The sequence below is a fragment of the Lissotriton helveticus genome, chromosome 6 (genome assembly GCF_964261635.1).
Source record: "Lissotriton helveticus chromosome 6, aLisHel1.1, whole genome shotgun sequence".
Lineage (NCBI taxonomy): Eukaryota > Metazoa > Chordata > Amphibia > Caudata > Salamandridae > Lissotriton > Lissotriton helveticus.
In genome coordinates this window covers 11918966-11934445 of record NC_136067.1, presented here as the reverse complement: position 1 = coordinate 11934445, position 15480 = coordinate 11918966, and the positions used below count along the sequence as shown (strand labels likewise).

The following is a 15480-nucleotide window of genomic DNA, read 5'->3' as shown; positions in this document are numbered from 1 at the left end:
CATGATGGAAACATCGGCGCCCCGCTAGTTCTTCGGGCGGTTGTAAGCCTGAGCAACAGGGCACTTGCCTTGCAACACTCCGCCCCTAAAAAGGTGAGTAAAGTCATGGACTGGGGGTCCACGGTAATTAAGGTGGATAATCCCCACATACATGGTAGCACCAAGTGGGTTGGCCACTGTGACGTTGGGCTCATCAGGCAGGTTGGCAGCTCAGGTTACTCATTGGATCGCCCGTAAGTTAACCCATCACGTGCATGAAATAAACCTGCAGCAAACTGTTTTCCAACCAAATTTATGTGGCGTGATTATTTATTGCAATGCGTACCAAGTACCATACTATGCTTTGGGGAGGGTTGCCGATATCGGCACTATGGTACCTGCAAAGGGCGAGGTAAACCCCAGTGGCGTAACAAAACATGAGGCGGCCCCACTGCAAGATATGTTGAAGGGGCCCCTCACACTCATACCAGTAGGGGCTGAGAGGGGCCCCTCCAGTATGGGTAATCCTACCCCCTCGCACCGCGGGGGCTGTGGGGGCCTTTGTTACGCCCCCATCCCAGGTTGGAAGGAGAGAGAACACACCCACATTTGTTGGGGGTCTTGGGAAAGAGTGATGCACAGGAAACCATTTTTTCTATTGGAGAAAAAGGGGAAACGTGGAATTCCACATAGGAACGTGTTTCTGCAAAGAGGGATTGTACTTAGCAAACAATTCCGCACAGTGGGAACAGCAATGTCTAAAAAGTCACACAAGTTTCTCAATTCGAGGCCGGGAGTGGAGGTAAGAAGGTGTACTTTGTGCTTTTTTGTAAATTAGGCATAACAAGTCTATACACACACACACACACAAACACACACACCTAGTGCACAAACACATCTCCACACGGAGACACACAATGTCCCTATTCACCGCGCGTTTAAAAACACACAGCACATCTACATACACACACACACACATTCTCACACACACACACACACAGCTAATGCACAAACACATTACCACACAGAGACACACAATGTCCCTATCCACTGCGTGTTTAGAAAAACACAGCACATCTATACACACACACACACATTCACGCACACACACACACACAGCTAATGCACAAACACATCACCACACAGAGGTACAAAATTTCCCTATCCATTGTGTGTTTAGAAACACACAGCACATCTTCACACACAACCACATACACATTCACACACAGCAAATGCCCAAACACATCGCCACACAGAGACACACAATGTCCCTATCCACTGCGTGTTTAGAAACACACAGCACATCTATACACACACGCACATTCACGCACACACACATTCACGCACACACACACACACACAGCTAATGCCCAAACACATTGCCACACAGAGACACGCAATGTCCCTATCCACTGCGTGTTTAAAAACACACATTCGCACACAGCTAATGCATAAACACATTGCCACACAAAGACACACAATGTCCCTATCCACTGCGTGTTTAGAAACACACAGCACATCTTCACACACACACACACACACACTCATTCACACGCACACAGCTAATGCCCAAACACATCGCCACACAGAGACACACAATGTCCCTATCCACCACATGTTTAGAAACACACAGCATATCTACACACATACACTCATACACACACACACACACACACACACACACACACAGCTAATGCCCAAACACATCGCCACACAGAGACACACAATGTCCCTATCCATTGCGTGTTTAGAAATACACAGCACATCTACACACATACGCATACACACATACACACACACACACAGCTAATGCCCAAACACATCACCACACAGACACACAATGTCCCTACCCACTGCGTGTTTAGAAACACACAGCACATCTACACACATACACTCATACACACACACACTCAGCTAGTACACAAACACATCGTCACACAGAGACACACAAAGTCCCTACCCACTGCAGGTTTAGAAACACACAGCACATCTACACACATACGCATACACACATTCACACACACACACAGCTAATGCCCAAACACATCACCACACAGGGACACAAAATGTCCCTATCCACCACATGTTTAGAAACACACAGCACATCTAAACACATACACTCATACACACACACACACAGCTAGTACACAAACACATTGTCACACATCGCCACACAATGTCCCTATCCACCGCGTGTTTAGAAACACACAGCACATCTACACACACACATAGCTAATGCACAAACACATTGCCACACAGAAACAATGTCCCTATCCACCGCGTGTTTAAAAACACACAGCACATCTACACACATACACTCATACACACACACACACATACAGCTAATGCACAAACATATCACAGAGACACAAAATGTCCCTATCCATTGTGTGTTTAGAAACACAGCACCTCTATACACACAAACACACAGACACGCTTAATCTACTCACACATGGAGTACACATTCCACTGCAGTGCAGGCTGAGTCAGGAGGGGCGGGGGAGGGGTATCTGTGATCAATGGACAGCAGCAGAGTCAGCAGAAGCACACAGGCTGCAGGAGGGACTGCAGCTCAAACAGAGAGGAGGAGGGGGGCAGGAGAACAGGAGGGGGTGAAGACAGGCAGGATAGAGAGCAGGCAGGGGGGGGAGCAGGCAGGAGGGAGAGCAGGCAGGAGGAAGAGCAGGCAGGAGGGAGAGCAGGGGACCAGGAGGGGGTTGGACACAGGAGGGAGAGAGAGCCCAGGACCAGGAGAGGGGTGGGAGATAGGCAGGCAAGAGAGCAGGCAGAGGACATTCATTAGTGTCTTGGGCAGAAGAGCTCAGTGTGTCTAGATTGTCAACTACACTGGATTCAGGATGAGGTGTGCTGGATGTGTGAATGGAATTGTCTGTTCCCTCTGACTCATTAGAACTGCCCCGTGCCTCGGTAGATGCTGGTTCCCTGTTGCCAGCAGAGGACCCTAGATCGTCTACCTCAGACCACAACCACCCATCATTTCCATTTGTAGTTCCAATTTCCTTCCTCCACCCTAAAACTTTGTTGCATTTGGCCATTCTCGCCAGAGGCCATATTTTCCCATTACTTAGCATAGCAGAGCGGGAATAAAGCTCCTTGATCTGTAGAGGCTCACTGAACCTACTGCTGCCTTTCTTGCAAAAAGTGCCTAACTTGACTCCGACCCAATCACCCACATTAAGGGAAAAGTCTTTCACCCCATGCTTCTTGTCATAGTACTCTTTATATATTTTCTGTGCTTTCTCAAGGTTGCTTCTTACTATGGAAGGGGACCACCTGCTCTGTATTTTGAGGTTCATCCACACGTTATTATCTCTAGTAAAGGGCTCCGTCCACGCTAAATGTTAAAAGGAGTGTATCCGGTCAGGGTGAGCGTTATGCCCATACCGTTTTCTCATTTTCCATTTCCCAATTCCTACCAGCATTTATGGTTGCTTGAATCGAACCCATGATAACACGGTTGAAACGTTCCGCTAATCCATTTCCCGCCGGATGGTACACTGGGGTGTGTTTTTCCTTAATTCCGTTCCTCCTCAGGAAGGCCGTCCATTTGTCTGATGTGAATTGTGGGCCATTGTCGCACATTATGGTCCTAGGAATACCTTCACGCAAAAATGTGCTAGTTAAGAATGCTATAATTCCAGAAGTATCTGTTTTCTCACAAACTTTCACTTCTGGCCATTTTGAGTATCTGTCGATTAGTACGATGACATATTTCGCCACACACCATGAGTCTAGAACAGGACCTAGGATGTCGATTGAGAGTTCCACCCAGGGATTTTCTGGGTTGCTGTATTCCCCCAATGGCGGCCTCAGCATGACGATTGGCACAGTGCATGCATGCTCTCACATTTTTCTCGATCTTGTTGTCGATGCCGGGCCACCAGTAGGAAGACTTCACTCTCCTCTTTGATTTAACAATATGAAGATGTCCTTCATGCATTATGTCAAAGATGCGTGTTCTCAGGGCTTCCAGAGGAATTACCTTGTCTTCCCTCATCATAAAGATCGCATCATCACTAATAGATAGTTCCTCTCGCAGTTCCCAATATTTTTTATGTTCCTCTTTGAAGCTCCTTTTTTCTGGCCATCTTTCCGTCACGAAGAGCTTGAGTGACTCCAGTGTGGGATCTTTGTCATAAGCTGATTTCCAATCCTGAGCGCTTATAACGTACTGTTTATCTATCATAAACGCTACACTGTAGTCTTCCCATTCATTGTGTGGGACATCTGCCCCACTTACTGGAGAACGGCTTAAGTAATCTGCTACTTTGTTCTTTTTGCCTTCAGATACTCCAGATCAAAGACAAAATCCAGTAATCTGTGCGTCATTTTGGCAATGCGGGGATTGGCCTTTATGTTACCACTGGTTGTGAGGACTTTCACTAAAGGCTTGTGATCAGTCCTATTTCTAAATTTTGTGCCCCATATATACTATCTGAACTTTTCCATGCCCCATACGAACGCCAACATCTCTTTCTCGATCACTGAAAACTTTTCTTTGCAGGGAGTAAGGGATCATGATACAAATCCTATGGTTGATTCTATCCCTTCTTCTGACAATTGAGAAAGAACAGCCCCCAGGCCTTTCTCACTGGCATCTGTCATTAAAATGCTCGGAGCTGACATCAAAACTCTATAGAGATATGGTGTCACAGATGTCACTCTTAGTTTCTGCGTCCCATATGAAAGCATTCTTTTCCTTTAAAATCTGGGGCATACTGGGAGTCTTGGTGGCAAAGTTCTTCAGAAACTTGTCGTAGAATTCGCGTAGGCCTAGGAAAGATCTTACATCATCTTTCGATCTCGGTTCCTAGGCAGACCTGATGGCATCAATGATGTCTTGCTTGGGAGTTATTCCATTCTCGCTAATTTCATGACCTAAGTATGACACCGAACGGAGGCCAAATTGACATTTGCTTAGTTCTGCTGTAAGGCCATTTGTCGATAGTATCTTTAAGACTTCCTTCAATTTGTGGTCATGTTCAGATTTGTCTTTTCCCATAATGAGTATATCGTCCTGGAAGTACAAGACACCTCTTATGTTCCTGAACAGTTTGTGCATCAATTTCTGGAACACTGCGGCGGCAGAACCTAGGCCAAAAGGTAGACGTCTGAATCTGTTGCATCCGAATGGCGTAATGAATGAAGTCAGCTTTCTGCATGATGAATGAAGGGATATTTGGTGGTAGGCTGCCGTCAAATCTAACATGGAGAACCACTTGACACCTGAAGTTTGCGCCAACATCTCATTTATCTTGGGTAGGGGAAATGTGTCTACAATAATATTCTTATTCAGCTCCCTCAGGTCTATGCACAAACGCACCTTGCCGTTCTGTTTGAGTGCCACTACCAAGGGCGCCAACCATTCGGCACTTTCAATAGGCATTTTCAAGACGGTCTAATTCAAGCTGTACCAGCCTCCCTCTTTCAATACTATTTTGTGTTTAAATTTGGATAGTTTCCTAAAAGTTCCGCAAAAAACATCTGGAAATTCTTTTCTTAACTCTTCCTCGGGGCTACTCATCATAAGTACTTTGTCTAACCCACTGGGATTGAGTGTGATTCCTAACGCCCCTTAATCTGCACAACCAAGGATGGAAGGTCCTCTTTCTGCTACGTATAATTTCCCTTCAGTGTTTCTGCCCTTAATCTCGAACTTGAGACGTCTGAAACCCACCATAGGAATTCTTTCTCCAGTAACCCCCTTATTTTGAAATTATTATAAAGCAACATTATCAAACCTGTTATTAGTCATCACTTCGAAACTAAAGTATTGGCCTATGCCGATGATATTGCGGTCACTACATCTAACCCGATTGAGGCTATTCGTGAAATAGAGAAAGTGACTACTGAATTCGGACGCTGTTTGGGCTATTCTCTCAACAAAGGAAAAACGATTATTCTGTGTACTGATAACACCATCTGTCTGGATCAACGAAGAGCTAAAAAGGCCACTTATTTGGGTGTTGCTCTGTGCACAAATATTAAACTATTACCAAAAGCCAATTTTGATCCGTTAGTGGCTAAAATTAAGAATGATTTTGAAAGGGTTAACAGCCTTCATCTTTCTATCATAGGAAGAACCAATTATGTAAAAATGAACACGTTACCTAGATGCCTCTACTTATTCCGAGCCATCCCACTAGCCATTGAACAAGAAATGTTAGTATTGATCAATTCACTTATATCGAAATTCATTTGGCAAAATGGGAAGACTCGGAGATCACTTGCACTTTTATCACTCCCGTTGGACAGAGGCGGTCTTACTGTACCCAATATAATTTTATATCATTGGGCAGCATTTTTAAAACAGCTTACTCCCATGATTAGTGACTATAGCTTAGAGAGCTCAGAAGGCTTTGAAGAAATACCCTCAATATATGAGCTCCTCATAGGACAGGAGGCTAAGGGTTTACTCCTCCGGAAGACCGAGGCAAGAAATTATAAGGATTTCAAGGGAGAAGTAATGACTAGTGCACGAAGAATTTGGAATAAAGTGGCCAAATATATTTATATTGGGAAGATCAACCGATATACGCCGCTCTGGCGTTCTAATGTTATTCAAGCTCAGGATTTTGCTTCGGTTGCGAAGAAATGGGACAAGTTGGGAATCAGAACAATTGGTGAGTTTCTAGTAAATGGTTTTGATACTACTTTTTTTGATTTGAAAGCTAAATTTAATTTACCAAATGGTGACTTCTTAAAATTTGCACAGGTATTTGCTACACTGAAAGCTAAAGAGTCCCTAATTTCTCTTGATAATATTGAAATTTTGGATGCAATACCTAGAATAAACACCAGGATTGGAACTTTGTATAATATTCTCTTGAGTAAGCAAAAAGATGACCTTGACAAAACTGAAAATAAATGGGCTATAAAATTAAATAATTCTAATGTAGATATCGATAGAGTGTTAGAATTGGACCAGAAGTTACTTATGGCTAGTAATCTTAAAGCGCAACTGTATAAAACTGTATTTGATCTTTATTTTACTCCCGCTAAACTATTTTCGTGGGGTATGCGTGAGAATGATTTATGCCCTAGATGCACGCAAGGACCAGCAACCCTCACTCACATGTTTTATAATTGTCCTGAATTGATGTTGATCAAAAATATGTTATTATCCTTTTGGGAAGAAATATTTAGTCATAAAATATTAGGGGCCAGATGTAGGTAGGCTTTTACCGGTCGGTAACGGCCGATTTCGGCAGTTACCGACCGGTAAATGGATTTTGAGATGTAGGGGGCAGAATCGGTAAATTACCGAATCGGTATTTTTATCGATTCGGTAATTTTGATATGTAGGTGGGACTCTTCTGAGTTCCACAAGCCTGACAGAATCGGTATTTTACCATCAAATTCAATTTGATGGTAAAATGCCGATTCCGGTGTGCATGCACATGTGTGCATGCACACCTGTGCCATATGACAGGCAGACCTGCCCTTAGGGCAGGTATGCCTGCCACATGGCACCCAAGCCTGTTTTGGGGGTGCTAGAGGGTGTCAAAGTGACACCCCCTGCACCCTTGTGAAATTCGGTATTTACCGATTCGGTAAATACCGACCGGTAATGCCCATTCATTCCTATGGGCTTCAAAGCCCATAGGAATGAATGGGCATTACCGGTCGGTATTTACCGAAACGGTAAATACCGACCGGTAATGCCCATTCATTCCTATGGGCTTCAAAGCCCATAGGAATGAATGGGCATTACCGGTCGGTATTTACCGAAACGGTAAATACCGATTTTTACCGATTCGGTAAAAAAACATCTGGATTGTCCTACATCTCCCCCCTTCATATTTACCGACTCTTAAATACCGAATCGGTAAAATTCGGTATTTAAGAGTCGGTAAATATTATTTACCTACATCTAGCCCTTGAATCAGAAACTTTGTTTTTACTAGGGCATGATCATTCTTTAAATTTAGCTAAATCTGAAGAAAATTTAATCTTTATAGGTACAGCAGTATTAAGACTAATTCTATCTGCACGCTGGAAAGAAGCAGACCCACCTAGTTTTCAGATGTGGCTAGCGCGTTTTCTAGCGGTTTATAGATTTGAAACCGCTATATTTGAAACAAGAGGAGTAAAGGCTAGGGCACGCGGAGAAGCTCTCTGGCGTCCAATTGCCAATTGGAAAGCGGGCATTATTCCCAGTGGTATTGGTTGATTTGAAATTTATGTACTTAAAATTTATGTTTTAAGCACCTAGTGATGTATTTGGGTTTTTTTTATTCTGTTTAATTTATGCTTTATTAATCGTTCAGCTTGTATCAGTCTGTTTCACCTCCTGTATGATCTATTTATATTGTGTTATTTTCTGTAATCTTTGCAAAGTGACTTATGCTTTTTCCTGGTTAAAAAAAAAAAATAAAACAAAAGGAATTCTTTCTCCAGTAAATGTAACAGGATGCAGGTCGGTGGGGTTTAGGTGAATGCCTATGATTCCTGCAAATTCATCTTCCCCCACATTCCTTTGACTTATGGTGTAAGGCGAACCTGAGTCTGCTACCATCATTATGTATACCCCACCAATGTTTACCAGGCAGGAAGGCTTTTTCTTTGCACAATTGTCAATTCCTAATACGTTTCCTTCAATGCACAGGACACAGTCATCCTTCATGCACTCTTCTCCTCATCAGAATCAGTGCCATACAAAACACACTTAACAGAGGTCTTACCTGACCTCCTTCTGCACACTCTGGCCAGGTGTCCAACAACACCGCAATACGTACACTTTGAACAAAAAGCAGGGCAATTCCGGCCATTTTTACTAGATGCAGAATAGTTCCTCGTACACTTCTTATTGCTCTTAGTCTCCGCTATAGGAGCATTTTTATTGCCCCAACACTCTTGTCTGACACCTTGCATACAGTAGGGTTATGATCATTTTCTTTTTTAGCTGCTGCAGCAAACCTCTTAGACATTTATGCTTTTTTCACAATGGCTATAATTTCATTGAGTGGTGCATCCCCCTACCCATAGATCAACATAGGATTCTGGACTGCCACCAAAGCCACACCTCCATAAACATAAACCCTGTGGAAGATTGACTTTGGTGGAATTGGGGAGGGGAGGCAAATTCTTTCATCAAATTATGTTTTACATTTTTGTTACAAACAACAGTTTTTAACTATTTGTTTTAGCCGCAATATGTTAAGCACTTTTACTGTAATGATTTTAATTAATTGTACAGTTAATAATAAAGAAAGGCATCCCCACATACCCACAACTTTTTTTGTACATTAGTATTAACTGTGTGCATTATAATTTGATCACGAATAAACTCATCTTGAAGGTACCCGAACTTGCAATGAATCGCCAATATCTTAAGTGCTACCACGTAGTCCTCCACACTTTCAGTTTTGCTTTGCTTCCTCTAAAAAAAATTGTACCTGTCTATGGCTGCACATATAACAGGTTGGTAAGACTCTCAAGATCCTCCAAAGAATGTTGGAAGACATATCTACCATCTGCACTTCTGGTTTTATTACCATCTCACTGTATACTCTTAACCCTTCCGGACCCAGATTATGCAACAAGATTTTCTTCTTCCTTTGACTGCTGAACTCCTCATTGCCCTCCTCCTCAATGGCAGATAAATAGTTCAAGAAATACCATTTCCAGTCCGCCCATTTCTTGGCAGGCTCCCCTGGCATCGGAAGAAAAGGAACAGGGTTTGTCGAAGAGAATGTTTGCGCACACATGTTGAAAGAGGCAAAGTACTTGTAGTTCACTACACAAGAGCGAGATGAAGAGCTCTATTCCGTAACACACTACTTGTGCGTTCTTGACTTCAAGCACAAGATAAAAAAAACGTTCTGTTGCTGGAAGGTGTGCCCATCACCATATGAGGATAGCGCAAAGGCAGACCATTTGCTGTTAGAACATGTTAAGTTATGGCATAATTTGAAATGCACTAAAATGGCCACCGCTGCTCGCCTGCTAACTTCTAAAACGGCCGCTGAGGACTGCTGAAGCCTGACGTATGAGCGCTGACTAAACCCACGAGAAAAAAAAATTCTTTGCTGCTGTAAGTTGTGCGCATCACCATGTGAGGATAGCGCAATGACAAACACTTCGTGGTAGATCCTGTGAAGGTTTCGCAGACTTGAAATGCATTAAGATGACTGCCGCTGCTTGTCTGCTGCTTCTAAAATGGCCGCCGAGTACTGCTGAAGCGTGACGTATGAGCGCTGACAAAAAATTCAATTGACAAGAGGCAGTAAATTTTGAATATGGACTCTACAAGTAAAAATTAGGAGACTGAAATATAGTCATTTAAAAAAAGAAATCCGAATTGCGTACAAAGTCCACCGTAACTACCGGTCTCCCTCTTCATGCCAACTTTAAATCGAATAAAAACGTATGCCAAAAGCCTTAGAGTAAAGGTGCAGCTTTAATTATGGGTACATTGACGTAACTTTGTGCCGTAGGAACTGTTAACATGAGGGAGCAAGAACCCTAGGTTTCAAAGCTGGGCTGGGTGAAGAAAATTGTAAAATGACCATGTATTATAAGGAATAAAGTATCCTTCCTACACATACAAAGATGCAGCAAATGAATCAAATGCAGCCTTTGGCCATGTACGTCCATCTCTCCTCAGAACTTATGACTTTCAATACCCTTGAAATGTACTGTAGCCGGTACATTATTCGTACAAATGTGGATGGACCGGTGGGTACTGCCTTCCAGCAGAGTGGAGGTTAACTGCCTAGAGGCTGCCAGAGGATGCGGCCTGTTTGGTACCTTCCATCAAAACACACTGAGCCCATTCACAAAGGCAATCTGAGACAAAAGTCAATCTTTACGACTTCATTATTTACAGAGGTAATTTACGAGTCATATCTTTACATCCGCAGTTGGGCCAGAAGCTCCGGCTTGAGCAGTACTCTCCACACCCGGGCCGTACTCTCTGTCTCGGGCCGTACTCTCTGGTTCGGGCCAGATGAAGTGTAATCAATGGGCCGGAATGCAATTTTTACATAAAGGAACATTAGGAACATGTGATAAATGGCGGAGGAGGTCATGAAAATTAGTTTTCCCATTGCCCATTCTTGCCCATTGATTACACTTCATCCGGCCATAGCCGGAGTGTACAGACCGGTTGCGGAGAGTACGGCCCAAGCCGGAGAGTATGGCCTGAGCTGGAGAGTATGGCCCGGGTGTGGACAGTACAGCCCGACTGCAGACGTAAAGATATGACTCATGAATGACCTCTGTGGATACCAAAAGTTGTAAAGTTAGACTTTTGTCTCAGATTGCTTTTGTGAATCGGGGCCAGTGGCTTTAAAGGAGCAATACACAATTCAATGTACACATGCGAGTACGCCTCTATTCAAGAATTCCTTAATGGACTGCAATTTTCAAAGTACAGATTCGTAAATGTCTGACCATGAAAAACACAAGATTGCTGGTAGAAGCTGGTGGCTGGCCACGTCGAGGAACTAATGATGCTAAGGCCAGTCAGAAGGTGGGAACACATTGCAGTGTGCAAGATTGGGGCTACGCCCACCCCCATTTAACATAAGGTCCCCAAATCTGTTTTTAAAGCCCTTGAAAGACATTACCATGGTAACAGGTATCCTGTCCATCATTTCATTATTATTAAAGTGCCTTGAAGCCTGTAAAAACAAGCACCGCTAATATCCCGTTGCTACCCCACAATATACCCCTCCTGGTCCATTGCCACACCGTTCCACGACACCTGTGTATGATGTGCCCATGTTAGTACCTCATCCGCATGTCCTCCGTCCACAGATTGTATGTTCTAACATTGTGTCTTAAATGAATGAATGAATGAATGAAAGTAGATTTATATAGCGCTACTAAGCCCAAAGGGCATCAAGGCGCCTTGTGGTCTACATACAGAAACATCATCTGATATAAACATTGTGTTCTAAACGTCGTTTAACTCCAACAGGCATATGTTTACATGACGCTTAGGGATGGATATATGGCAATATACTGACAACGACAGACTGGCCCCCGTACTGCACCGGTGGTACGGTCACACGGCGCCCATGCGCAGCACGTGTACACAGCCTCCATTCAGGACACACACTTTCATACACAAGATTTGAAAAAGGTTAACTTCAGACGTGGCTGCAACCTGCACAAGGTCCTCTCGTCTCCCCCCAGGAGCCCCCCGGTACTCACCGGCCTGACCTCCCCGTTGGTGTTGGTGTACTGCCGGGCCAGCCCGAAGTCCAGCATGTAGCACTTCCGGTAGGTGGAAGGCAGCCGCCCCATGGCAAAATTGCTCTAGACAAAAGAAACAGACACAACAATGTTAGTGAGTGGCGGCGAGGGGCAGTTAGTAGGTGGAGGAGATGGGCAATTAGTGGGTGGCGGTGAGGGGAAGCTAGTGGGTGGCGGAGAGGGGCGAGGGGCAGTTAATGGGTGGCGGAGAGGGGCAGCTAGTGGGTGGCGGAGAGGGGCATAGGGCGGATAGTGGGTGGCGGTGAGGGGCAGGATGGTAGGGCCTTGCACTAGTTCTGCAAGAGGAGTGCGAGGGTAACTGTTCTTTACTCTGTGGGTGGAAGGGGCAGCATGACTGTGGCATTCAGAGTAGGCCAGAGGGAAGTGTACCCCTGGAGTCCACTCTGAGCCGCAGAGGGCAGCTGTGGCAGTGGTGTGTGAACACCATGGATCAGGGACAGCCACTGAATGTGCAGGAGATGGGCAGTTTCACAACAAACAGCAGAAGAGCTGGTGTACTACTGGCATGATGTCACAGTCCAGTTACACACACTTGTAAACTAGCAATGGGCCATACGTACCAGTTTAAAATCCTGGTGCAGGTACACACACTAGTAAACTACATACAAAACATTGTGCCTATGTAGTGGGCCATACGTGCCGGTTTTATGTCACGGTGCATAGTGGGCCATACATACCAGTTTTATGTCACGGTGCATAGTGGGCCATAGGTACTGGTTTTATATCGCGTTGCATAGTGGGCCATGCATACCAGTTTTTTGTCGCAGTGCATAGTGGGCCATAGGTACCGGTTTTATATCGCGTTGCATAGTGGGCCATGCATACCAGTTTTATGTCACGGTGCATAGTGGGCCATTGGTACTGGTTTTATATCGCGTTGCATAGTGGGCCATGCATACCAGTTTTATGTCGCAGTGCATAGTGGGCCATAGGTACCGGTTTTATATCGCGTTGCATAGTGGGCCATACATACCAGTTTTATGTCACAGTGCATAGTGGGCCATAGGTACTAGTTTTATATCGCGTTGCATAGTGGGCCATACATACCAGTTTTATGTCACGGTGCATAGTGGGCCATAGGTACTGGTTTTATATCGCGTTGCATAGTGGGCCATGCATACCAGTTTTATGTCACGGTGCATAGTGGGCCATTGGTACTGGTTTTATATCGCGTTGCATAGTGGGCCATGCATACCAGTTTTATGTCGCAGTGCATAGTGGGCCATAGGTACCGGTTTTATATCGCGTTGCATAGTGGGCCATACATACCAGTTTTATGTCACAGTGCATAGTGGGCCATAGGTACTAGTTTTATATCGCGTTGCATAGTGGGCCATACATACCAGTTTTATGTCACGGTGCATAGTGGGCCATAGGTACTGGTTTTATATCGCGTTGCATAGTGGGCCATGGATACCAGTTTTATGTCGCGGTGCATAGTGGGCCATACGCACCGGTTTTATGCTGTGGTGCAAAATGGGCCATACGTATTTGGATTTATGTTGCAGTGCATAGTGGGCCATACGTAAAGGTTTTATATCACGTTGCATAGTGCGCCATACATACCAGTTTTATGTCACAGTGTCTAGTGGGCCATACATACCGGTTTTATGTCACGGTGCATAGTGGGCCATACGTACCGGTTTTATGTCGCGGTGCAGGAAGCCCACTGAATGGATGGCTTCGATGGACTCCAAGATCTGCTTGCCCAGGCGAAGAGTTGTGCTCATAGCGAACGTACCCCGTGGTTGGCTCCGTCGCAGGTCTGCCAGGTTCCGGCCCTGCAATAGTCAGGCATCACGGTGAGGCGGGCATGATTCAGCGTATACATTTATACATGACACACTGCAGCACTGTACATTGGGATACAGAGGTGGTACAGAGGGAGGTCAGAGACTTTAGGCCCAGCAGCGGTGCAGAGCCCAGGGTATGATAGACCGGGCTGTGACAAGGACCGTGACAGTGTCAGTCACTGCTTAGCTATTGGATTTGCCAATGTTTGTCTATAAAGTATTGTTAAAAAAAAAGAAAAAAACCTTTGAAAATAGTGGGGGAAAGGAAAAATACATATTATGGTATCGCAAATCAGTACATTGAATTTGACGTTTTCAATCTTCATAAATCCCCCAGACACCGTAACAGCTGCTGAATTTCCTCCCCCCAAACAACCTAAGGACCCTTCCCCTGCCACCATTGCCACTTCTCCTGCAACACAGGGCTACTAGCCCACGCTGGAGCCCACGCTGCTCCCGCCCAGAAGACAACCAACAACCTCGGAACCGCTTCAATGCATCCTGCTCAATGCCTGATCGTCCTGCAAAAACGCTACAGAAATCTGAGACACCATCGCCACCCTCTCCCCTGACATTGTCTTCATCACCGAAACATGGCTCAACACCTCCTCAAACTCAGACATCGTCACTAAAACACCCAAAGGCTACAAGATGATACACCAAGACCGTAGAACAAACAAGGTGCATCTCCACCTACAACAACCCCACACCTCTCATGGAACAGCTCAACTTCCAACTACAAACCGACACCAAGACCATGATCAGAGGCACCCCCGTATACAGACCCCCGGGACCCCGACCGGCCTTCTGCAATGCCATCTTCAACCTCACTGCCCCCCTGGCCATCGACTCGTACCACTATGTACTACACGGCGACCTTAATTTACCCGTCAACAACCCCAACGACTACAACTCCATCACCCATGATGGTGCTCCACAAGAAACTGCTTAAACAGAGCCGCTCACAAAGCAGCCGTCAGCAACTACCACCTGCGCATCAAGGAAGTCAAGAGATCAGCCATCACAGCCTGCATCAGTACCGCCGGAAACCACACAAAAGAACTCTTCAAAATAGTCAAGGAATGCCCCAACCCAGCAGCCACTGAGAACACCACCCACCCCTCCAAAGCACTCTGTGACACCCTCTCAGACTTCTTACACAGCAAGAGTGCCACCATCTACAACAACATTGATCCCCAACCCATTGCTCTCAACCAACCAGGGTACAGCAGTCGAATGTTCACCACTTGGACTCCGCTCACCACCTAGACCACCAAAGCCATCATGTCACCCATCCACTCCAGGGCACCCATTAACTTCTGCCCCCACCATCTTTTCTACCTCGGAATCAACCCAGTAAGCACAGCACTAACCAGCATCATCAACACCTCCATCTCCACAGTAGCCTTCCCGGAAAAATTAAATCATGCAGAAGTCAGAGCCCTCCTAGAGAAACCCTCTG

The 15480-nt window shown here is 45.2% G+C and overlaps 1 protein-coding gene across 1 annotated transcript in view; it reads right to left on the bottom strand.

Moving 5' to 3' along the window:
- TTBK1 (tau tubulin kinase 1) overlaps positions 1-15480 on the bottom strand; it is a 405906-nt gene that overhangs the window by 196169 nt on the left and 194257 nt on the right. The window contains exons 5-6 of the mRNA XM_078647282.1: positions 13866-14006; positions 12163-12267 (exon numbers count right to left, since the gene is read on the bottom strand). Coding sequence (XP_078503408.1) covers positions 12163-12267; positions 13866-14006 — 246 coding nt within the window. The remainder of the gene's footprint in view (positions 1-12162; positions 12268-13865; positions 14007-15480) is intronic.